This window comes from Saimiri boliviensis, chromosome 1, assembly GCF_048565385.1.
Source record: "Saimiri boliviensis isolate mSaiBol1 chromosome 1, mSaiBol1.pri, whole genome shotgun sequence".
In the NCBI taxonomy this organism is placed as follows: domain Eukaryota; kingdom Metazoa; phylum Chordata; class Mammalia; order Primates; family Cebidae; genus Saimiri; species Saimiri boliviensis.
Window position 1 is genome coordinate 103,689,661 of NC_133449.1, and position 24,588 is coordinate 103,714,248.

The following is a 24,588-nucleotide window of genomic DNA, read 5'->3' on the forward strand; positions in this document are numbered from 1 at the left end:
GGTGTGGCCTGGGCTACTGCAGCATATGCTGCCCACCCTAACACAGCCCAACACGGCCAAGAGGCTCCTGCTACTCACCTTTCTACCCTTCAGATCCTCATTTGTTAATAATTCTGGCCGTTTCTCTATGATGTTAATTTTATCTTCCAAGTGGTTAGCCTTGAATATCTTAGAAAGAAAACCATAAAATTACTGTATTCATACTAAAGTATTGTTTTTTTTGTCAGGAAAAAAAAAATCTCTCAAAGTTGCATTCTCTTGCTTTGAATTTTCTAGCGAAATCGTTCTGTAGCACCACTTTTAACTGCTTTGTGGAAATTCTCTCCTTGAGAGGCATCGTATAGACCATGGATGAGATCAGGAGCAGAATGAGATAAAAGCAAAAGAAATTTCTCCTGTGGGCACACACCAGGACTCAGTGCGGGCCTACAGTTCTGGTGAAAGGGGTTCCCCTTTGGATAGGAAATTAAACCAGTTACTGGCCAGGGATAGAAATCCCATCTCCCATCAGGGTGTGACCACTGACTCCCTGAGCACTGATGTCCCAGAAACACATTCTACATTCAGTTCTACCATGACAGAAATGTTTTCGTAGCTTTATGCGAAGTGAGGAGAAAAGCGTAAACTTCTTCAGACAAAAAAACAAAGCAAGACTGGGCGCAGTGACTCATGCCTATAATCCCAGCACTTTGGGAGGCCAAGGTGGATGGATCAACTGAGGTCAGGAGTTTCAGAGCAGCCTGGCCAACATGGTTAAATCCCATCTCTACTAAAAATGTAAAAATTAGCCAGGCATGGTGGTGCATACCTGTAATCCCAGCTACTCAGGAGGCTGAGACAGGAGAATCCCTTGAACCTGGGAGGTGGAGGTCACAGTGAGAGGAGATGGAGCCACTGCACTCCAGTCGGCAACAGAGACAGTGCAAACACTTGCCTCTGTTTCAGTGACAGCCAACCTGCCAGGCCTCCGGCTGCTCTCCAGGCAGCAGCCAAGACGACACAGAGGCAGGGGCTTTCACACCATGCTGCCACCACTCCTCTGTTCCCGGGAGATGCCACTTCAAAGCCATCAACCCAGACTCAGAAGGCCAGCCCCACAGGTCCTCTTGCTATTTCAGCAACAATTCTCACTTACTTTTCTCATCAGCTTGTGAGAAGCCGCTGAGCTCTCGATTGTAAATACCTAAAGGGAACACCATGCTATTAGTTGTAAGATATTCACTTAACAAAGAAAAATTTAAAGATTAAAATCTGATAAAATCATCCCAAGGCAGAAGCAGCACCTGAACAACCCTCCCGGCGTTCATACCCCTGGGCTCATTCCCCCCAGTTCGCTCATGCCCACCCTGTGCTCATGCCCGCCCCCCGCGCTCGTCCCCCCCCGCCCCACTCATTCCTCCCCCCGACCCCGCACTCATTCCCCCCTGTGCTCATTCCCCACCCCCATCGCTCATTCCCTCTCTGGAGCAGCTCCACCACAGGAGCTCTGGCCTGATGCCACCTGCACACGCAGGTAATAAAGTCCCCAGTCCCTGACCTGAGCATGCTACACCCATAACAGTGGCCCTTACAAAGAGCCTTGATCACAGAATTGTGCACCCAGAGCACACGACACCCTAACTCATGAGCCCACCTCGGGAGGCTGACAAGGGTGCACATCAGTACCTGCTCCGCCCCGAGGTGATGGGCCAGCATGGACATCAGGCTGCCATCACTGACACACAGGCACACACTGTCTGGCTTCAGCACCTGTGGGGAATGGGCAACCTCAGCACAGGGCTTCCTCTAGTTTGTCAGAAGATTCCTGCTGGCAAGCTGTCAGAAATGCTTCCCTTCTCATCCCACTTGCCCAGATCTTGGACCAGCCCCGAGTCCCCGTGCAGTAACCAACCCCAGCCTCAAACACACCTGCCTTGCTCATGTCTCCCCACCTGTCCCCACTGTCAGAAAAGGCAGTCCTCAACCCAGCCTAGAGGCCCTGCAAAAGGTCTGTCCCACCTGCAGGAGGCCACCTCCCAGTCCCTGACAACAGGCTTCTTCCCTGTCTGGAGACAGCACAGACAGCTGAGGGCCTCCAAGGCTGCGTTCACAAGGGATGCCTTTCTGGGTGACAGACCCCTCTGAGAGAAACTCAGGATGGCTTGGATCCTCCCCCACCCCCCTCAAAAATGCACACATGCACACTTATTTCTGCACAAGGGTCTCAAGAGACCCTCCCTCTAAGTCCCATCTGTAATCTCCAGGCTGAGTCCCCTACTATAGGTAGCAGAGAGCACAGGTTTTCAGGAAGGAGAGTGACATGATCAGATTTACATTTTAGAAAATTTTAGAAAGGCGGCAACACACGGAAGAGAAGGGTGGCTGAATCCACTGTGCCCAGCTACAGCAATGACTGTGTCTAACAAGGCAAAGGTGTCCAGCAGGAGCCCAGCCAGAGGCTCTCCCCGGAGAGGAGAGAGCAAGCCCTCAGGAAGTCCAGCCCCAGGCTCTCCAGCTTTCTGCTCCAGTGCCCACCCCAGAAGGCGCTTGCTGAAGCCACTCATAGCCAAGAGGACACAGAAAAGAAAATTAGCAAATTGGAAGCAGAGTGCTGAAGCCCCTGGGACAAACTCCTTTCTCCCTTTTCCCTACAAACAGCCAAGGGGCTGGACACTTACAGTCCTCAGGGCCTGGACATATCGATCAGTTCTGTCCTGATCATTGATCTCTCCAAACCGAGGCCGGTTCCAGAGCAGGTGAGCCTGGCAGTCGCACACGGGACGCATCTCGCGGACCCTCTCATTGTTTCCAGGACTAGGTCAGGAGATGAACAAACAGACGTGGGCAGTGAGCACCTCCACAGGCCTCTAGAGGGCATGAATCTGGACACTGGTCTCCAGTAAGCATCAGAGGTTAGAGCAACCACTAATTCCAGGCTTTTCATACGCATCTGCCCTAAACAGATTCCAACCACCTCTCCTGCGTACACACGAATGGGCACTGACACATCTGGTCACAAATGTTTGTTCTTATTTTATTCTGTTCAGACACAAATCAACCCACTGGCACCTCCAGAGGGTCTGTAAATGGGAAATTTACATACACGCAGTCTCAGAGGCTCATCCTCCACCCCCACAAGGCTCAGTGTACCTGGTCCTCTGCAGGCTGTACCATATGCAGTAGTCATCATGGTGGGCTACCAGGCAGAGCGCTGAGCCCTGCACCACAGGCTCCTCTTGTGGCAGGAAGTATACACACTGCATCCAGTGGTCCCGCCACTGAAACGGGGAACAGAGTCAGCTGTCAACAAGCTGCTGTATGAGCAATGCTTCAAATCCAGGAGCCAAATGCCAGAACTACCAGTTTTCAGGAAGTCCAAAATGTAGACTGCAGCTGGCTATTGTGGGCAAGGAGATAAAGAAACAAACTCTAAAATCAGAGGCCAGTGGCCCACAAGCCTGTGGGAACCCTGCTGGCTTTAGGAAGACACAATGTAGCCAAGGGCAGTGATCTGCCACAGTGGCTCAGGGGAAGGGACAAGTGCAGGCTCCAGTCCCCACCCCATCAGAGTAGCACCAAAGCTCTCTCTTCAACACATAGGGCTGTGCAGAATGTTTCATTTGAAGACAAAATACAATGGTTTAAACCTAGTGGTTTGAAGGGAACCTTTTCAGAATAGTCCCATGGCATGCATTACAAAGACTTTAACAAACTTGGAATTTATAAAACAGTCAAATGCAATGCACTAAACCTAACTGGATCACAGACTGAGAAAACAAAAGCTATCAAGGACCTTTGGAGACAAAGAAATTTTATTTTGAACTATATGCTAGATGATAGTATGGAACCACTGTTTTTCTTAGGTGTGATCATGTGTTTCGTTTATGTTGCAGACTGTGTTCATTCTTGGGAGATAAGTGTTGAGGTATTTAAAAGTAAAGTGTCAGGCCAGGCATGGTGGCTCACACCTGTAATCCAGCACATTGGGAGGCCGAGGCAGGTGGATCACCTGAGGTCGGGAGTTCAAGACCAGCCTGACCAACATGGAGAAACCCTGTCTCTACTAAAAATACAAAAATTAGCCAGGCATGGTGGCACATGCCTGTAATCCCAGCTACTTTAGAGGTTGAGACAAGAAGATCGCTTGAACCTGGGAGGTATAGGTTGCGGTGAGCTGAGATCGTGCCATTGCACCCCAGCCTAGGCAACAAGAGCAAGATTTCACCTCAAAAAAAAAAAAGGAAAAGTGTCAGATGTCCGCAACTTACTTTAAATGATTTAGCCAAAAACCGCACACATGCAGGTGTGTTTGTAGAGACAGACATGCAGGGAGAGAGGCAGGAAGACAAACACAAAGCAGGGGTGGCAAATGTTAAAGACTGGTCAATTTAAATAAAGGGACCATCAGTGTTCATTTTCACTTCTTCTATGGATTGATAATTTTTCAAAATAAAAAGTTGGGAAAATACAAAAAGGTTTTAACTTATTCTTTGAATTAAATTGAAGTATTTAAATAACTAAATATTCTCAATTGGGAAACATGGTTGACAATGATCCAGAGTCAACTTTTTTTTTTGAGACGGAGTTTCGCTCTTGTTACCCAGGCTGGAGTGCAATGGCGCCATCTCGGCTCACCGCAACCTCCGCCTCCTGGGTTCAGGCAATTCTCCTGCCTCAGCCTCCTGAGTAGCTGGGACTACAGGTATGTGCCACCATACCCAGCTAATTTTTTTGTATTTTTAGTAGAGACGGGGTTTCACCATGTTGACCAGGATGGTCTCAATCTCTTGACCTCGTGATCCACCCACCTCAGCCTCCCAACGTGCTGGGATTACAGACTTGAGCCACTGCGCCCGGCCCAGAGTCAACTTTTAATAAGCTGTGCTAGTCCTTACTACAAACCCCACATACAGGATTCTATCCTAAGAAAACCCAAACAAAAAAACAAAGAAAAGAGTTATATGCACAGAAAAATGCCAATCACATAATTATTTATATCAGCAAAAACTGGAACCCACCCAACTGGCCAGCACTCAGAACAGGATATAAACCCTCACGCAGAATACAGGCAGACATCTGAAACACTGCTGATGAAAGCTACGGGGACCCAAACAGAGATGAGCACTGATGACACCCGTGCGTTTGGAAAAAGACCAAAGAAACGGAGTTATTTTGGGTGGGAGGGAGGACCATGAGTGACTTTTTTGTTTTATATAATGAGGTTTATTTCTCTCACGATTGTTAAGCTTCTTTTTGAAAAAGGAAGAAATGTCCTAAAAAGTAGACGCCAGCTGGATGCAGTGGTTCACGCCTGTAATCCCAACCATTTGCGAGGCCAAGGCTGGTGAATCGCTTGAGGCCAGGAGTAAGAGACCAGCCTGGGTAACACAGCAGCAACCCCCATTCTCTACAAAAAACACAAAATTAGCCAGGCATGGTGGCACATGCCTATAGTCCCAACTACTCAGGAGGCTGAGGCAGGAGGGTCTCTGTACCCACGAGTTCACAGCTGCAGTGAGCTAAGAGGTACCACTGCACTCCAGACTGAGCAATAGAGCAAGAACTGGATTCTAACAAACAAAAACAGGAGATGCCTGGCTCAACTCTGATGAGACAACTGCCTGCTCATTCTGTCACCTTCAGGAACTAAGAAAAACTTGGCACTGTGGGACTCCAAGAGCACAGGTGCCCACCCACCTGGTCTTGAATTTAACAAAAAGGCAGGAGAATGACACTCCCACATACTCAAGATGCCTACTTGAAGTAAAAACTAGAAAATAAAAATCTGGGCCGGGCGCGGTGGCTCACGCCTGTAATACCAGCACTTTGGGAGGCTGAGGCAGGTGGATCACGAAGTCAAGAGATCGAGACCATCCTGGTCAACAAGGTGAAACCCCATCTCTACTAAAAATACAAAAATTAGCTGGGCATGGTAGTGCGCATCTGTAGTCCCAGCTACTCGGAGGCTGAGGCAGGAGAACTGCCTGAACCCAGGAGGCGGAAGTTGCGGTTAGCCGAGATCATGCCATTGCACTCCAGTCTGGGTAACAACAGCGAAACTCTGTCTCAAAAAAAAAAAGAAAAGAAAAAGAAAAAGAAAATAAAAATCTGACCAGATATGTTCTAGAAAAAATAAACAGTAACAGGAATGATAAAACAGGTTATTTTAAATCTGTTATTCATTCCCACACTGTGCAAATGTATCTGGAGTAGACCAGAGACGCTGGAGAAGCCTTTCCCGACCCCTCCTAGGCTCCCACGGCACTGCCCTATCATCACGTCCTGCACATGCTCCCACCACAGGACCTCCTGCATCGTAACGACGAAGAGCTGGTGACAGAACCCACCGTGCCATGATGGGGCAGGCGAAATATATTTTGAATCAAAGTAGTTTCACAAATTCATGAGGAAGATTCATTAGCAGATTTCAAATTTCTAATCCAAAAGTCAGTGCTGGTAGAGAAAGGACACAAGACCTACAGTCAGGAGACCTGGGGCAGGACCCACTCCACTGCTCCTGGACACAGGCCCTGCTCCAATCCCTGGAGCCTGCTGAATCCTGGGTTGGCTACGGTTGTGCTTAATCCAGTTTGTCTACTAAGAGAATTCAAGAAGAAAAATATACATAGTAGTGCTCTGAAAATATGCAAATTAAAAGCAGTTTTGCTCTTGTTGCCCAGGCTGGAGTACAATGGCACAGCCAATGGCAATCTCCTCCTGGGTACAAGTGATTCTCCTGCCTCAGCCTCCCAAGTAGCTGGGATTACAGGCACCCACCAGCATGCCTGGCTAATTTTTTGTATTTTTAGTAGAGACAGGGTTTCACTATGTTGGCTAGGCTGCTCTCGAACTCCTGACCTCCAGTGATCTACCCGCCCTGGCCTCCCAAAGTGCTAGGATTACAGGAGTGAGCCACCACACCACAAGTACTAACATTTTTAATGCCATTCTTATGCTAATTCTGCAACACAGGTTTAGGAAGAATGCAGCACAGTGCCAATCTCAACTCTGTGGGTGAATTCAGAGTGACACACGCACAGCCTGCAGAGGGAAGCTGGCACACACTGGCTAGACACACACCCACCTGGGGCCAGGCACCTGGAAGGTGGAGGGGAGACTGAGCTCAGGTGCTTAATTTCACATGCTGCTGTCATTATACTGAATGACAACAATCCCCCAGCAGTCACAACAATCCCCCTTCAGATTAAACAGTTACTCTGGGAATCGGGTAGGGAAAGCTGCTAAGGCCTTCCAGGAAGTAAATGTTATGGACACCTAGAAGCAGGTGAGCATCAAAACAAAGCCAGCAGTTGGCCGGGCGCGGTGGCTCAAGCCTGTAATCCCAGCGCTTTGGGAGGCCGAGGCGGGTGGATCACGAGGTCAAGAGATCGAGACCATCCTGGTCAACATGGTGAAACCCCGTCTCTACTAAAAAAAAATACAAAAAATTAGCTGGGCATGGTGGTGTGTGCCTGTAATCCCAGTTACTCAGGAGGCTGAGGCAGGAGAATTGCCTGAACCCAGGAGGCGGAGGTTGCAGCGAGCCGAGATCGTGCCATTGCACTCCAGCCTGGGTAACAAGAGCGAACCTCCGTCTCAAAAAAAAAAAAAAAAAAGACTTGTGTTCCATTCACTTTGCCGGGCGCGGTGGCTCAAGCCTGTAATCTCAGCACTTTGGGAGGCCGAGGCGGGTGGATCACGAGGTCAAGAGATCGAGACCACCCTGGTCAACATGGTGAAACCCCGTCTCTACTAAAAATACAAAAAATTAGCTGGGCATGGTGGCGCATGCCTGTAATCCCAGCTACTCAGGAGGCTGAGGCTGGAGAATTGCCTGAACCCAGGAGGCGGAGGTTGCGGTGAGCTGAGATCATGCCATTGCACTCCAGCCTGGGTAACAAGAGCGAAACTCCGTCTCAAAAAAAAAAAAAAAAAAAACCAAAGCCAGCAGTTAAGGCCAGGCAGGCTGGACCACTGAACAAAGGATGATGCCTAAGGCGCTCCTGAGTAGAGACAGGTTCTATTTCTTGGCTCTGAAACCAAAACTGCCTTTGCAAAAAACAGTGAGAGAATTATGACAGTGAAAGATATCTCATCTAATCAACCCCCATCTTACTTTAACGTTCAAACTGCCCTTGATCATTCCTGGGTCTGGGCCAAGCTAACTTTGGGAGACATTTGGTTAATAATTTATTTTTTGAGACGGAGTCTCGCTCTGCCACCCAGATTTGAGTACAGTGGCATGATCTTAGCTCACTGCAACCTCCACCTCCTGGGTTCAAGCAATTCTCCTGCCTCAGCTTCCAAGTAGGTGGCATTATAGGCATGCATCACCACACCTGGCTAATTTTTGTATTTTTAGTAGAAGCAGGGTTTCTCCATGTTGGCCAGACTGGCCTTGAACTCCTGATCTCAAATGATCCACCCACCTGGACCTCCCAAAGTGCTGGAATTATAAGCGTGAGCCACCAAGCCCAGCCAGTTAATAGTTTAAGTGAAAACTGCCCTTCCCCAAAATTAAACTTAATGAAAGATCATCAGGTTAGGAGGATGAGAGAAGGCTAAATTCTGCTAAGGTTAAGTCATTATTCTGGAGGTCACAAGATTTGCAGCCTTCCCTGATTCTACCTGCAGGTAACACCACTCTTACAGAACCTAAGACTGACCCTTTGAAATGTCTTTTTGGATTTTTACATTTCTACATTTCTGTCTGATGACTCTACATAGAAATGGACTCCTTGGCCTGCCAAACTATCCTGGAAAAACCCTAGTCTGGACCAGGCATGGTGGCTGACCCCTGTAATCCCAGCACTTTGGGAGGCCAAGGCATGAGTGTAACCTGAGGTCAGGAGTTTAAGATCAGCCTCGCCAACATGGAGAAACCCTGTCTCTACTAAAACTACAAAAATCAGCCGGGTGTGGTGACACATGTCCGTAATCCCAGCTACTCAGGAGGCTGAGGCAGGAGAATCGCTTGAATCCGGGAGGTGGAAGTTGTGGTGAGCTGAGATCATGTCATTGCACACTAGCATGGGCAACAAGAGCTAAACTCCATCTCAAAAAAAACAAAACAAAACAAAAACCCTAGTCTGTGAACTTTCAGAGAGACTGATCTGAGTAATAACTTGTCTTTCTTGCAATGCCATGGTCTCAGCAAATTGGTTTTGTCTGGACAGTGGGCAATTACCCATCAGGCAATTACGAAACACCTTTCCCACTTTCTTTTCCTTTGAGTAAGGGAGGGTGGATGGGAGTGTAAATAACACAAGCATATGAGAGAAAATTCAAAAGATATATAAGAAAGTGTACTGAGAAATAAGTTTCCTTTCCACCCCTAACCCCTAGCCCCCATTCCCGGATGCAGACAGTTTTACCAATTTCTGGGAATTCTTCCAAAGACATCCTTACATGTATACCACACAAGACTATCCACTCATGAACACATATATTCCTTTTTTTTGTTTGAGATGGAGTCTCACTCTGTCACCAGGCAGGAGTGTAGTGGTGCGACATTGGCTCACTGCAACCTCTAACTCCTGGGTTCAAGTCATTCTCCTGTCTCAGCCTCCCGAGTAGCTGGGACTACCTACAGGCACGTGCCACCACACCCAGCTAATTTTGGTGTTTTTAGTAAAGACGGGATTTCACCATGTTGGCCAGGATGGTCTCAATCTCTTGACCTCGTGATCCGCCCTCCTTGGCCTCCAAAAGTGCTGGGATTACAGGCGTGAGCCACCGTGCCCAGCTATTCCTATTTTTACTAATACCAATGCTGGCACACTACCCAGCATTCTGCACCTTTATTTTTATTTCAGGTAATAATCCACCCGGAAGCTTGTCCCACATCAGTGCAAACAGCTACTTTACCCACTCAAAGGGTAACAGACTTGATCCCTACTAGTGGCCTTTAGGTTGGCCTTTTTCTACTAAATCAGGGCTGCACGCGTTCATTCTACCCAGACTCAAATCCAGCCTCAGCCCCACGCCTGGCAGCAGCATTGCTTTCTACCTGACATTCTGACAACTCACTTTCCTGCTCTTTCCCTGAGCTTTACCAACAGTGTGCCTGCAAACTGTTTAAACTTTATTCACTAATAGGTGAAAATGATTATCTCCTTGCAATTTAAAATTGCATTTCTCTCTCTTTTTTCTTTTTAGAGACAGGGTCTAACCCTATTGCCCAGGCTGAAGTGCAGTGGTGCAATCATGACTCACTGCAGCCTCAACCTCCTGGGTTCAAGCAATTTTCCCGTCTCAGCCTCCTGAGAGGATAGGACTGCAGGTGCTATGCACAGCTAATACTGTATTTCTCTTCTCATGAGGAAGAGTGGGCAACTATCCCGTCATCTGTATTTCCTTTTCTGTCTTTCATGTCCTCTGCCTACTTTCTATCAGGGCAGAGATGGGAGATTTGAGGCCACAGAAGGTGAGACTGTAATTCTCTATTCCAAGCTGATGGGAGCTCCCTGGGATAACTCAGGGGATGAGGGGTGATATCTAAGGGTGGCTGCATCATGATGAAAGGGAGAGGAAAGCTAACTTGCCAAAGCTTCTCTGTTGTTCACTGTGTCCACAGGTGCTGACCATGAGCTCACCCTGGGAGGGCTACCTCACTATAGCTAGCCTTTGCTTGCTTTTTAAAAACTCTTCTTTGTCTTTGATTCTGACACAGCCCTCCTGTTTCTAAATTCTCCTGGGTCTAAGGTCCAACTGCTATTTTCCCATGAACAGCAGTGGACAAGTTTCCTGACCGACAGAGCACATGCTCGGCTCCTACCTCTTACCTGCATCTCCTCTGGGTCTGAGTGTGCCCAGAAGGGGGCCATGGTGCACTTGATCTTCCCCTCAGGGTCCATTTCAATGTCCCACCACGAGAGAACCACCTGAGCTCGGCCAGATGCCAGAGGTTCAAACTGCCTGCTATGGCAGGCTGCTGAGCTACTGACTTGCTTGCTGAAGTCCACACTGAGAAATAATATTCAAGAATGTAAGCAGAGTTTAATCTCACACACTCCATTTTTTTTTTTTTTTTTTGCGACGGAGTTTTGCTCGTTAGCCAGGCTGGAGTGCAATGGCGCGATCTCGGCTCACCGCAACCTCCGCCTCCTGGGTTCAGGCAATTCTCCTGCCTCAGCCTCCTGACACACTCCATTTTTTAAGCTTTTACAGTGACTTCACTGGCAATGACATTTGGCTGCAAAGGACTCTTGCCTTCTGAGGCAGGTGACGGCAGCTAGGTTTTCTTCCCACTCAAAAAGAACCTCCAAAGGCCCAACTTTCATCAAATGTCTCAAAGCGTCATCACCTATGGGGGCTCCTTGGTACCTGAAAATGGGCAGCACATCACTGAGGACTGTGAATTCGGCTGGTGACACCTGGTTCAGCTGAATATCACAGACAGAGGGTGCTCCAGGGCACCTCTCCAGGTCCATGGGAGGGACGATGACCTGCTCTCCGAGGCTGGTCTGCACACGGATGGGAAACAGTTTGTTCCATGACCACATCCTCCTGGACTCCACCAGCTGTGCATAGACGGTGGCTCTGTGGGGCACAGCCTCACAGTTTTCCTAAGTTTATATTAAAAAACAAAACCAAACAAAAATCAGGTGCTTAGACCCACAGTAATTCCCAGTGATCAAAAGATGTTTATTTTTCAATATTAGGTTGGTTCAGTAATGCCCAACACCTTCTACTATTAGAAGAGTGAACTGTTTTCAGTCCTATGCCCTCAGAAAAGGGAAAAAAAAAAAAAAAAGGAATGAGATTTCAAAAAGAATACACACTGTGCCTAACAACTTATGTCAGCTAACTTCCTGGCTACCTGGCACTCTTAAATGCTTCAATTCCTGCTGCTGGCCAGTGATCCTGACTCTGGGCTCAGTGTCCCTTCAGTGCTGCTCTTGTCTGTCACCAGAACAAGAGCCTCCCTGTGGCAAAGCCCCATGGACCACAGTGCCCCCTCAGCTGCCCAGCCCTCTGGCACCACTGAGCACCGCTGCACACTCAGCCCCCACACCTGCAGCTCTGGCTCCTTGTCCAGCTTTCCTCCTACCTTGTGCATTTGCTACATGTCCTCCATGTGCCAGGCACTAGGGACCCAGCAGTGAAGAGCACACGCACAGCTGTGACCTACATGGCTTTCGGCACCACTGGCCTCTTGGGCCAAATGTTTCTCTGTGGTGGAGGTTGCTCCAGGCATGGTAAAAGGTTAGTAGCATCCCTGGCCTCCCCACGAAGTGTCTCCCAGCCTTGCTCTGGTAGAAAAGCACCGCTCTAACTGGACTCGCTCCCACCTCCTTGACCAGGCTGTGCTTCCTATGCCCCGCCTCACAAGGGGGCTCCCTGGTCTGGACCACCTTTCTTCTCCCTCCACATTCTCCAGAGTGACCTCAACCATGCCCTCTTCATTGACTAAACCCAAGCACCTCTGGGCCTCTTGGGCCTCTCTACTTGGCTGATCTTCAGAGAGCTCAAACTCCATGTCTAAACTAGATGAATCACCCTCACCGCTCCTCAACCTTCCCAGGGATGCCTCTCCTCCTGCACTCCCAGTCCACAGGAAGCACCACCATCCAATCTGGGTGCCCAAACCCCGGCATCACCCTCGATACCTCTACACTTAAGGGACCACCAACTCCTGGGACCACCTCTCAGGCCCATGTCTAAAGCCTTGGCTGAGGTCCGCTGCACCTCAGCATCTGGACAACTCCACAACCTTTTAACCCACTCACAGCCTCCAGTCCTACATCCCAAATGCCCTCCACATGCCTGCCTGCATAAATCTGCCATCAATCCTCTGCTTCAAACCCTGCGGTGATGCCACCCCACCTAAATGACAGCTACCCACTGGGCATAGCCCCCAGGCCCCCCTCTATCTAGTCCCTGCCCAACTCTCTAGCCTTAGTGGCTAAGCCCACCTCTCCTGCCTCCAACACAGCACAAAATCCAAAGCACCCGCAGGCTCCAGAGCCACTGCACCAATTCAGTTTCATGTCTAGCACATGCTGCTCTCCTCTACCAGAAATATTCCAACTGGCAGGCCAACACCTGATCACTTTTCAAGACTGACAGCTCAAGCATCACCTTCCTGAGAATATTTGCTGAACTGAACTAAATTTGAAAACAGTTTCTTACTTTTCAACTCTAACCTATTAAGACTTGGCATTTAAGGGACATGAAAGTCACAAGTGAGGAGAACCAGAGCCCCCCAGGAATGGAGGGGTGTGCCAGGTACATGACAGGTGCTGAGGGCTTGGGCTGTGTGAAGTATGGTGCATGAGTGAGTGCTGTGTGAGCTGGCTGAGAGCACAGACACGCCCAAGGGAGCCCTCCGTGCACTACCTCCACGAGATGCCTGTGTGCGTGCTCATAGGAGGGCAGCGCTCCCTCCCCTATCAGCTCTGTGTCAAATAACTCTGTGACCAGGATGTTGGCACGGCATGGCATGTCACCCTCTGAAAAACATAAGAAAACAGAGTTAGACGTAAGCAACAGACTAGGAAAAATATTTACAGCAAATATAGGAAAGGTAAGTTGTTAAGAGGCCATCACACTAAAAGCACATACACATGCTGAGGTATTCAGAAGTGTCAGGATGTCTGTGACTGACTTGCCAATGGTTCAGGAGAAAAAAAATCCATATGTAAACGTATGCCAAAACGCTAACTGCTAAATCTAGAGTAAGGGAATAAGAGTGTTTACTGTACCACTCTTTCAACTTTTCCATATGTTTAATATTGGGAAGGAGACCAGGAAAAAATGATAAGAAAACTATAAATACCTAATGGATTGCTTGAGCTCGAGAGTTCGAGATCAGCCTGAGCAACGCTGACAAAACCCCGTTTCTACAAAAAATACAAAAATCAGCTAGGTGTGGTGGCTCATTCCTATAATCCCAGCATTTTAGGAGGTGAAGGCGGGAGGATCACTTGAGGCCAGGAGTTCAAGAGCAGCCTGGCCATCATGGCCAAACCCCATCTCTACCAAAAATACAAAAATTAGACAGGTGTGATGGTACACACCTGTAATCCCAGCTACCCAAGAGGCTGAGGAATGAGAAACACTTGAACCTGGGAGGCAGAGGTGCAGTGAGCCAAGACTACACCATTATACTCCAGCCTGGGTGACACAGTGAGACTCTCGTCTCAAAAAAAAAAAAAAAAAAAATTAGCCAGGCATGGAGGTATGCACTTGTAGTCCCAGCTACTTGGGAGGCTGAGGTGGGAGGATCACTTGTGCCTGAAAGATCAAGGCTGCAGTGAGCCAAGATCGTGCCACTGCACTCCAGTGTGGGCAACAGAGTGAGTAGTACACACCTGTAATCAAAACAAAAAACTATACACACCCAAAAAGAAATCAGGTAAAAATATAAACACACAATTCAAAACAGAAAGCAAACATGGAAATCTTTTCATCTGTATTAGCAATTAGAGAGATATAAATAAACAATTAAACTATTAACCACTAAATTAGAAAAATTTGAAAACCAAAAACCAAATGCTGGTACTTCAAATACTTCTAGGTTGCAGGGAGAGGGAGGGAAAGCCAAAACAAGAGAGCAAGGCTCTCTGGTGATCTTCCAGTTACCGTGAGCTCTGCTTGAGCAGCCAAAATTGAGATCCATGACTTAGAATCCCCGTATCACTACGGTAAATCCCCTTAATGAAGTTAGCTCTTGTCACCAAATAATCCCTTAAATAATAGTTGTTTTAGGAGAGTGGGATTTTAGGAGAGAGTAGGATTTGAAAGGGGTCTTCTGTTAACTGTTTTTTTAAGCCTCAGTAATGTACTGCTATGCCTACAATAATTTTTTAATGAGACAAGAGCCAAAATAGATTTTGGAAGGGGCTATTCATCATGGAGAATTAACTGTAAACACTTTTAATGCCTCATGAATTGAATCTGACAAAGCCCACTCATCTCCCCTGCACAAAGCACAAGTCTCAGATGATGCAAGAAAAAGAGAAGCATGAAAGCAGCTGACAGGGGCCAGGCATAGTGGCTAACGCCTGTAATCCCAGCACTTTGGGAGGCTGCGACAGATGGATCACCCGAGGTCAGGAGTTCGGGATCAGCCTCGCCAACATGGTGAAACCCCATCTCTACTAAAAATACAAAAATTAGCCAGGTGTGGTGACAGGTGCCTGTAATCACCAGCTACTCAGGAGGCAGAGAAAGGAGAATCACTTGAATCTGGGAGGTAGAGGTTGCAATGAGCCAAGATCTTGCCACTGCACTCCATTCTGGGCCACAGGACAAGATTCTGTCTCAAAAAAAAAAAAAAAAAAAGCAGCACCGGGCGCGGTGGCTCAAGCCTGTAATCCCAGCACTTTGGGAGGCCGAGGCGGGTGGATCACGAGGTCGAGAGATCAAGACCATCGTGGTCAACATGGTGAAACCCCGTCTCTGCAAAAAATTAGCTGGGCATGGTGGCACGTGCCTGTAATCCCAGCTACTCAGGAGGCTGAGGCAGGAGAATTGCCTGAGCCCAGGAGGCGGAGGTTGCGGTGAGCCGAGATCGCGCCATTGCACTCCAGCCTGGGTAACAAGAGCGAAACTCCGTCTCAAAAAAAAAAAAAAAAAAAAAAAAAAAGCTTTTGACAAAAGGGTACAACAGAGACGGCATGATCCTCAAGGCCAGAGCCTGGCCTGGATCTCACTTCCTATCCCTGAGCCCTCAGTTCTAACCATCAGCTGCCTCATCAGTAAAACAGGTAAATAAGCTGTGTCTCACTTGTTGGTGGCTGGAATGATGGAGGAAAAAAAAAAAGCAAGCACACCTCCTATGAACCTCACCTGTGCTCCACAAGAGCATCACGTGGAGGAGCTTAAGAAGAAACTCCTATCTTCTGCCACAGAGACCACCCTCCCGAGTGGCCCTGCTCATCCAACCTCTCTGATGTCATGTCAAACTCCAACTGGAATACACTGGCTGAGACTTATCCCACCCACCTCACCCCACACCCCTGCTCTTCCCTCCAGGGTTTCTGCCTCAATGAACACACAGTCACATGGTGCAGGAACCTGGGCGTCATTTACTAGCTCCAGACAACAGGGCCGTGACTGCCTGTCCACTACTGTACCCCAGTGCCCCAACAAGGTGTCCCTTAACAGTCAACACGCACTAGATAAATTCTTGATTTCTGTCATCCTACAAACCACTGATCACTTCCTCTACCAATTCTACCTCCTAAATAATGTTTAAACCAATTATATAACTTAAAATGATTTCTAAATTGCTTCATTAAAATAAAAATCAAGAGCCAGTGACTCATACCTATAATTCCAGCACTTTGAGAGGCCAAGGTGGGCGGACCACTTGAGGCCAGGAGTTCCATACCAGCCTGGCCAACGTGGCGAAATCCCATCTCTACTAAAGATAAAAACATTAGTTGGGTGCAGTGGCACGTGCCTGTAGTCCCAGCTACTGAGGAGGCCCAGGCATGAAAATCACATGAACCCGGGAGGGAGAGGTTGTGGTGAACTGAGACTGCCCCACTACACTCCATCTTGAGTGATACAGGGAGACTCTGTCTCAAAACACAATGAAAATAAAATAAACACAAATCAAGCTTTATGGTCCAGTGCATTTTAACAAGTACTTCTTGAAGGCCTGGTATTTTGAGTGTGAGTGCTAATGTATAAGGGCTTGGGTGGGAGAGTCTGAAGTCGGTAGCCACCCCAGGTGCTTCCTAAGTCCTTGCCATGGACTTAGAACATGGATGATGAACGCATGCTACTCCCTAGCTTGATTCTCCACAAGCCGCAGCATGTAATCCAGCTCTGGGGAACAGGCAACCAACTTCAGATGCAACTTTTAAAAAGCGCTGAGAACAAAACCTTGGAAAGCACACATTTGGAGCAGAAAGAAAGCAACACGGGAGAACCAAGATTGAGAGATGTCACTAAAGTCCAGGGAGAGAGTTTTAAGGAGGAAGGAATGGCAGAAGTACCAAAGCCACAGTGGTTAGAGAACAAAGATAACCTAACTTGGCAATGAGGAAGCCACTTGTCAGGCTGCAAGATCGGAAACAAAGTCACATTTACAAGGGATCATGGATGAAGCAAGACTTGACAATCTACTCACTTAACAAAAATTACTGAACTCCTTTACATAGCAGGCCCTGCGCAAATAACGGAATGGAACAGTTAATACAACCCACACGATGCAAGACCTCAGGATGCTTCAGCTGGGTGGAGACACAGATGTTAAAAAATAACTACATAACGATTTAATGATTGCAGTGATAAGGTCTATGAAGCAAAAGTATTAAGCAATCAGCCATGGTTGGGAATGGTGGCTGGTGCCTACAATCCCAGCTTTTTGGGAGGCCAAGGTAGGTGGATCACCTAAGGTCAGGAGTTCAAGACCAGCCTGACCAACATGGAGAAACCCCGTCTCTACTAAAAATATAAAAAAGTTAGCCAGGTGCAGTACAGGAAGTCGAGGCTACAGTGAGCTGTGTTCGCAGCGCTGCACTCCAGCCTAGGTAATAGTGTTACTCAAGTCCCTTCTTTTGGGAAATTAGCATATGTACATGTTTTTGTGGATACTTTTTCACACTTTGTCTGGGGTACATGCCAGACTGGTGAATCATCCACTTGTGTCAAAAGACATCTTATATAATGTTTTGCTCTTACGGGTATTCCGTCCTCCATAAAAACTGATAATGCCCCAGAATATATTAGTCAATCTTTAACAGAATTTTTTACTCAATACAATACATGTAACAGGTGTTCCACATAACTCTCAAGGTCAGGCCATTGTAGAGCAAATAAATGTTTCCCTCCAGCAGCAGCTACAGAAACAAAAAGGAGGGGACAAGAAATATCAAAACCCACAAATGCAGTTAAACCTGGCATTGCTAGCTTTGAATTTTTTGAGCTTACCAAGGGGACAGCAATTAACAGCAGCTGAACAACATTTGATAAAGCAACCCAGGGACGAGAAGTTAGGGCGATTGATCTGGTGGCAGGATCCACTCACAAAAAATTGGTAAACAGGTAATGTAATAACCTGGGGGAGAGGATTTGCTTGTATTTCTGCAGGTACAAATTAACAACCAATGTGGGTACCATCCAGACATTTAAAGCCATACTATGAGCCAGATACCAAAAAAGAGACAGAGGGCCGGGTGCAGTGGCTCAAGCCTGTAATCCCAGCACTTTGGGAGGCCGAGGCGGGTGGATCACAAGGTCAAGAGATCGAGACCATCCTGGTCAACATGGTGAAACCCCGTCTCTACTAAAAATACAAAAAATTAGCTGGGCATGGTGACGCTTGCCTGTAATCCCAGCTACTCAGGAGGCTGAGGCAGGAGAATTGCCTGAACCCAGGAGGCGGAGGTTGCGGTGAGCCGAGATCACGCCACTGCACTCCAGCCTGGGTAACAAGAGTGAAACTCTGCCTCAAAAAAAAAAAAAAAAAAAAAGAGAGACAGAGGACGCCCCAGTCACAGAGATGGCGAGACTAACATCAAGATGGAGTACCGTTCCCACAAGGAAAGTCCGCCAAACATCACCACCAACTTGGGGTCAAATTAAGGAAAGCTTTTACAGAGAGTAGAGGAAAACCTGAAGAAAGCAGGACAGCCTGTTAATGTAATTATGACAGTTATCACGATTAAAGTGAGTATTTCTGGAGTTGGGATAGAAGTAAAGAAAGTTTCAGACATTGGACATCTATTCTTTCCTTCCTTTACTGATCTCTGGCCTTAGTATTTTCTGTAATAATTTGGGAAATAAAATAACAATGTTTCGACCATTAAAATCTGAACGTAGATAAAGTAAGGAATGGTTCCCTAAGTTAAAAACATTAATCTGGAGATATTGTGTTGTGACAGAGGCTGAGGTGCTGCGTAACAATTCCTATGAAATTATTGATTATTGGTCCCCTAAGGGGATACTTAGCACTGACTGCACCTGTCAGTCCTCTTGTAGTAACACAGAATTCAGATGGCAAATAAAGAACTACAATTATTTAGAATGTATACATACTGAGATCAACAACTCTATTGTCTGGAGGATGGGGGATTAATAGACCCACAACCAAAAATAGTATGGACAATGATAAGAGCTGAATAAAAAGAACTCTGAATAAAACCTATGGCCCTAAAACCAACAAAAGTCTGGGAAGGAAAATAGAGAATCTAATTCTTATTAATTAGAAGTTTATAAGAAATAAAAGCTCTTTAGATTCAGAGCTGTGTTAAACCCCTCCTATCTTGTGATGATGAGAGAGTTACAAATTGACTTTATTAACTTTAAAGGTATAATAAGACTGAACATGATTGGGAAAGAATAAAATATCACCTGGAAAGGCCTTAGACAGCAATTAAGGAGGAGGGACCCAGAAGAACCTCAAAGCCCCTTTTTAGCAGGAAGCAGTTACAGAAGAATGACCTCCGCCCTCTTTCCCAAAAAGATTTCTGGGTCCCAACTCCTTAAGGAAAACATGTAAGAGTAGACAGGCTCCGAGGTGCTTGAGGGAGGTGCTGGTGGACTGACAGCCCTAAATTTGGATGAAAGCACTTGGAGGATCTATGATTGCTGTTGTGATTATGTTATTAATCTGTTTTCTTTCTCTTTGTGTAGTTTGCAGGTGAGGATCCACAATCCTCTAAGAAATGGTTCACCAAGATAGAGCTGTACTTGCTGACCTAGCTTTGTTGAAACAAAAAAAGGGGAAGATGTGGAGAAACATTAAGTCTACCCTGCCCCCGTGGCTCCCTTGTGGAGAATACCTTTTAGTTTGTAATTACTGGTAAGCTGGTAACAGCTACTTACTTGGAATATTTTTGAGTTATGAGTGAATACAGAACACCTGTTTATTAATAATGGTCACTTGTTAAGAGAGAGTAAATATGTGGATCAGAATCTGCTTGGGGCCTTCAGCCTGGAAAGCTGTCAGCCCCTGAGACTCTCAGCTCGGTAGGCTGCTGGTCCCCTGGATAGACCCACTTTGGTGTTCTATCTGGGTGTCTGCCTGTCACTGCCTTCAGCATTGCCCGGGTAGAGGTCTCCCGATTGAGCTGGTACTCAGTACAATAGAGTGAGACTGTCTCAAAAACATATAAATAGACTGGGCGCGGTGGCTCAAGCCTGTAATCCAAGCACTTTGGGAGGCCGAGGCGGGTGGATCACGAGGTCAAGAGATCGAGACCATCCTGGTCAACATGGTGAAACCCCGTCTCTACTAAAAATACAAAAAATTAGCTGGGCATGGTGGCGCGTGCCTGTAATCCCAGCTACTCAGGAGGCTGAGGCAGGAGAATTGCCTGAACCCAGGAGGCGGAGGTTGCGGTGAGCCGAGATCGCGCCATTGCACTCCAGCCTGGGTAACAAGAGTGAAACCCCATCTCAAAAAAAAAAAAACAAAAACAAAAAACAAAAAACAAAAACAAAAACAAAAAAAAAAACCATATAAATAATTTCCACTCTGGCCATAGTGGAGTAAACAGGATCAGACTTACCCTCCTGCTGTTATCAACTAGAAAACTGCTTAACATGTACGAAAAAGGTATTTTCAGATGTTGAGCAAGAGGCAACACAATCTGCTCCCTAAGAAGGGAAACAAACCAAGTGACACTTACCCTGCTCTGGCTGTCAGCCAGGTCAGCTAGGAGACCCTTTCCAGACCACAGCACAGGGTAAGAGGTTATGCAGAACATGGCAGTCTTGCGGAGTTAAACAGACAGGAAACGAGTTCGGGGAAGGGGAAGCAGCTGGAACTTGCCAGGCAGAGAATCAGAGAGGAAGTTACAAAGAAAAAAGCCTTCAGAATGCTGCACAGCATTCCTATAGAGTCTGTGTTAATACATTCACATACACAGAGCATAAGACTCTGTAATGCCGAGCAAAGGGTGACCATGAGCTATAACAATCTCCAGAGCTCTTGGAGACCTGGGAAACGTTCTGATCAGCCAGACGAGAGGATCACTGCTGAGCACCTAGAGCTCTGAGCAGAGACCTCAGAAAGGTCACAGTAATTGCCTGGCTAAATAGCCTTAGAGCAGTGGTTCTCAATAGGTGGCAATTTTACACACCCAAGCCCAAGGATGATGTGGCTGTCTGGTGACATTTTTGGTTGGCAAGAATAATGGCAGGGAAGGGAGTACTACTGACATCCACTGGGAGGAGGCGAGGGACGCTGCTAAACATCCTACAATGCAAAGGACAGCATCCACAACAAAGAATTATCAAAATGTCACACAGCCAGAGAATGCCAAAATGTCACAGCATTACTGTTGAGAAGCCCTGACTTAAAGCTACTCTAACCCTGCCCCAAAGAAAGCTTAAACAAGCCCTGAAAGGATCAATCTGAACTGCAAGTAACCCAATTGCATGTCAATGTTTAAAAAGCAAAAACCACAAAGTCTAGTACTCAACAATAGGGAATTTCCAATAGCCACAGCATCTAAAGAAAAATTATTAGACATGTGAAGAAGGAAAACGTGACCAGAACAAGTATAAAAATGAGTCAAGAGAACAAACCCAGAAAAGACAAAAGATGGTGGGAACAGAAAATAAGCATGTTAAAAAAGCTAAAATAAATGCTTACAGGAAACTATGAACATAAGAAAAACAGAAGTTATGAAAAAGAATCAAGTGGAACTTTCAGAGGTTAAAAATATATATATAATATCAAAAATGAGGCCAGGCACAGCAGCTCACGCCTGTAATCCCAGGACTTTGGGAGGCTGAAGTGGGAGGATCACTTAAGCCCAGGAGTTTGAGACCAGCTTAGGCAACAAACTGAAACCCCATGTCTACAAATTTTTTTAAGTTAGCCAGGCATGGTGGCATAAGCCTGTGGTGCCAGCTACACAAGAGGCTGAAGCAGGAGGACTGCTTGAGCCCAGGAGGTCTAGGCTGCAATGAGCCATGCTCACATCATCACACTCCAGCCTGGGTGACAGGTCAAGACACTGTCTCAAAAAAAAAAAAAAAAAGAGGGAGTGAAATGAAAAGTTTACTAGGTAACACCGTATTAGACACTGCAAAAGAAAAGATCACTGAATCTAAAGACCTATCCAAGAAATCTCTGTCCATCAACAGGTAGAGGTATAAACAAGTTACGTTTCATCTATTCAGTCGAGTGCCGCACAGTAACACAAAAGAGCCCAACCCCAAGACAAGAATATGCAGAGGCGTCTTACCAGCATCACGCTGTATAAAAGATAGCACACACAGAAGAGTCCACGTTGCTATGATTCCACTTCCTTGAAATCCTACAGAGGCAAATCTAATCTATAATGAAGAAAGCTATCAGTGGGTGCCTAGGACCAGGATATGGGGGGCACTGACTAGAAAGGGTCATGAAGAATCTCTTTGGGCATGATAGAGATGTTCTATTATCTTGATTATGATGGTGGTGGTTACAAGTGTGTTTACAGTTGTCAAAACTCATCAAATTAATGAAAATGGATATTCATTTAATGTAAACCACACTTCAATAATGTTGATTATAAGTGAAATGATTGTGCATTTCTTTTTGTATGTTTTAAAAATAAAAAAGGCCAGGCATGGTGGCTCATACCTGTAATCCCAGCACCTTTGGAGGCTGAGGCAGGCGGCTCACCTGAGATCAGGAGTTCAAGACCAGCCTATCCAACATGGTGAAACCATCTCCACTAAAAATACAAAAATTAGCCAGGCATGGTGGCACGTGCCTGTAATCCCAGCTACTTGGAAGGCTGAGGCAAGAGAATCACTTGAACCCGGGAGGTGGAGGGAGCAGTGAGCCGAGATTGCATTAAGCAATGCAGCCTGGGTGACACAGCAAGATTCTGTATCAAAAAAAAGAAAATATATACATATGCGTGCGTGTGCGCGTGCGTGCGTGCATGCGTGCGTGCGTGTATTTTCTGGAAACCTTAAGAGACAGTACTATACAGGAAAATCGTTCATGTTGTATGCAGAGGCAGAATGTCAGAACTAAATACTCTGCCTGATGGAACTCATTTTGTGCAGTGGCAGTACCATAGCCAATGAGGTTTATCTGAGGCGCAATTATTGCTAATTGAAACTCAGAGTTGAGCCCCATAAGATTTCCAACTTGCTTTGGCTGAATTCCTTCACTTCAGAAGAAAAAGAAAGAAGAAGAAAAAAGAATTCCAACTTGCTGAAAGCAAAAGCAGGCTTTGTTTGCATCTCCACCGCTGGACCTGCCTAGCTCTAGTCTACTCCTTACTGACTAGTTTCAACTAGCAGGAAAATAAACATCAAGGGAAGCCAAGTCCTTATCATCAGAGCTCCACACGGAGAGTCCCCATTTCTCTGCTATGACCTGGATTTGTTCCAGGTAACTGGAATAACCCTTTACCTCTCTCACACAAGGGCAAGCAAAGCTTTCAATGCAGGATGTGTACATCTCACCTGGACCTACAGTCACCTCGGTGGAATGCTTGTTGATAACCTTAATCTTATCACTAAAGCCATTTTCCTCCACAATCTTCACAGCAGCATCAGCCATAGGCTTGAAAACCTAGAAAACAGAGCCAAAACCCAAGGAAAAATGAGCAATAAACTAAACAGTAGTCTGACCTTTAAGGTGAACAAGTTATTCCTTGATTCTGGTCCTAAAACATGTAACTTAAAAACTTTATTCTCCAAATGTGCATCATGAAAAAGGGCTGTGAAATTCAGTTGGGTCTAACTTGTGGTTAGGGACTCCCATTCCATGCCAGGCATGGCAGGGAAGCCGGGGATGCTGAGGCGGCCGCACTACTTAGTAAGAGCAGTAGGTGTCAGTGCCACACAAGGGGACGCCAAAGAGCCAGGAAAGGAAGTTGCCCCATGAACCTGGGAGGCGTGTTGTGCCCTCCAGAGGAGAGCAAGACAGTTATGCGCCAGGCGTAGGTGTGAGCGAGCAGGTCATCCTCTGGGCTCAAAACTGTTCCAAATCCCCACCGTTGGCAGAACACAGCCTACATTTTCTTATGATACAGTAGTACCTTTTGTCCGTGGGGGATACATTTTTTTCTTTTTTGAGATGGAGTCTCACTCTGTCACCCAGGCTGGAGTGCAGTGGCACAATCTGGGCTCACTGCAACTTCCACCTCCCAGGTTCAAGCGATTTTCCTGCCTCATCCTCCCGAGTAGCTGGAACTACAGGCGTGTGCCACCATGCCCAGCTAATTTTTTTGTATTTTTAGTAGAAACTGGGTTTCACCATGTTAGCCAGGATGGTCTCGATCTCCTGACCTCATGATTACCAACGCCAGCCTCCCAAAGTGCTGGAATTACAGGCGTGAGTCACCATGTCCAACCAGTGGGGGACACATTTTAAGACTCCTGCCCGGGGCAGTGGCTCACACTAGTAATCCCAGCACTTTGGGAGGCCGAGACCGACAGATCACGAGGTCAAGAGATTGAGACCATCAAGCCAACATGGTAAAACCCTGTCTCTACTAAAAATACAAAAATTATCTGGGCATGGTGGCGCCACCTGTAGTCCCAGCTGCTTGGGAGGCTGAGGCAGGAGAATCGCTTGAACCCAGGAGGCAGAGGTTGCAGTGAGCCAAGACTGCGCCACTGCACTCCAGCCTGGTGACAGAACGAGACTCCATCTCCAAAAAAAAAAAGACTCTTGGTGGATGCTTGAAACTC

The 24,588-nt window shown here is 46.9% G+C and overlaps 1 protein-coding gene and 1 non-coding gene across 2 annotated transcripts in view; one reads left to right on the forward strand and one right to left on the reverse strand.

The window, feature by feature from the left end:
* Nucleotides 1–24,588, reverse strand: part of PRMT7 (protein arginine methyltransferase 7) — a 54,685-nt gene that overhangs the window by 11,617 nt on the left and 18,480 nt on the right. Inside the window, exons 5-13 of the mRNA XM_003936327.4 lie at nt 23,356–23,464; nt 13,321–13,433; nt 11,305–11,546; nt 10,764–10,944; nt 3,130–3,257; nt 2,658–2,793; nt 1,666–1,749; nt 1,136–1,183; nt 79–168 (exon numbers count right to left, since the gene is read on the reverse strand). Coding sequence (XP_003936376.4) covers nt 79–168; nt 1,136–1,183; nt 1,666–1,749; nt 2,658–2,793; nt 3,130–3,257; nt 10,764–10,944; nt 11,305–11,546; nt 13,321–13,433; nt 23,356–23,464 — 1,131 coding nt within the window. The remainder of the gene's footprint in view (nt 1–78; nt 169–1,135; nt 1,184–1,665; nt 1,750–2,657; nt 2,794–3,129; nt 3,258–10,763; nt 10,945–11,304; nt 11,547–13,320; nt 13,434–23,355; nt 23,465–24,588) is intronic.
* On the forward strand, nt 22,939–23,075 carry LOC141581856 (U4 spliceosomal RNA). Its single transcript, XR_012514636.1, has one exon. It is a non-coding gene; the product is annotated as a U4 spliceosomal RNA (small nuclear RNA).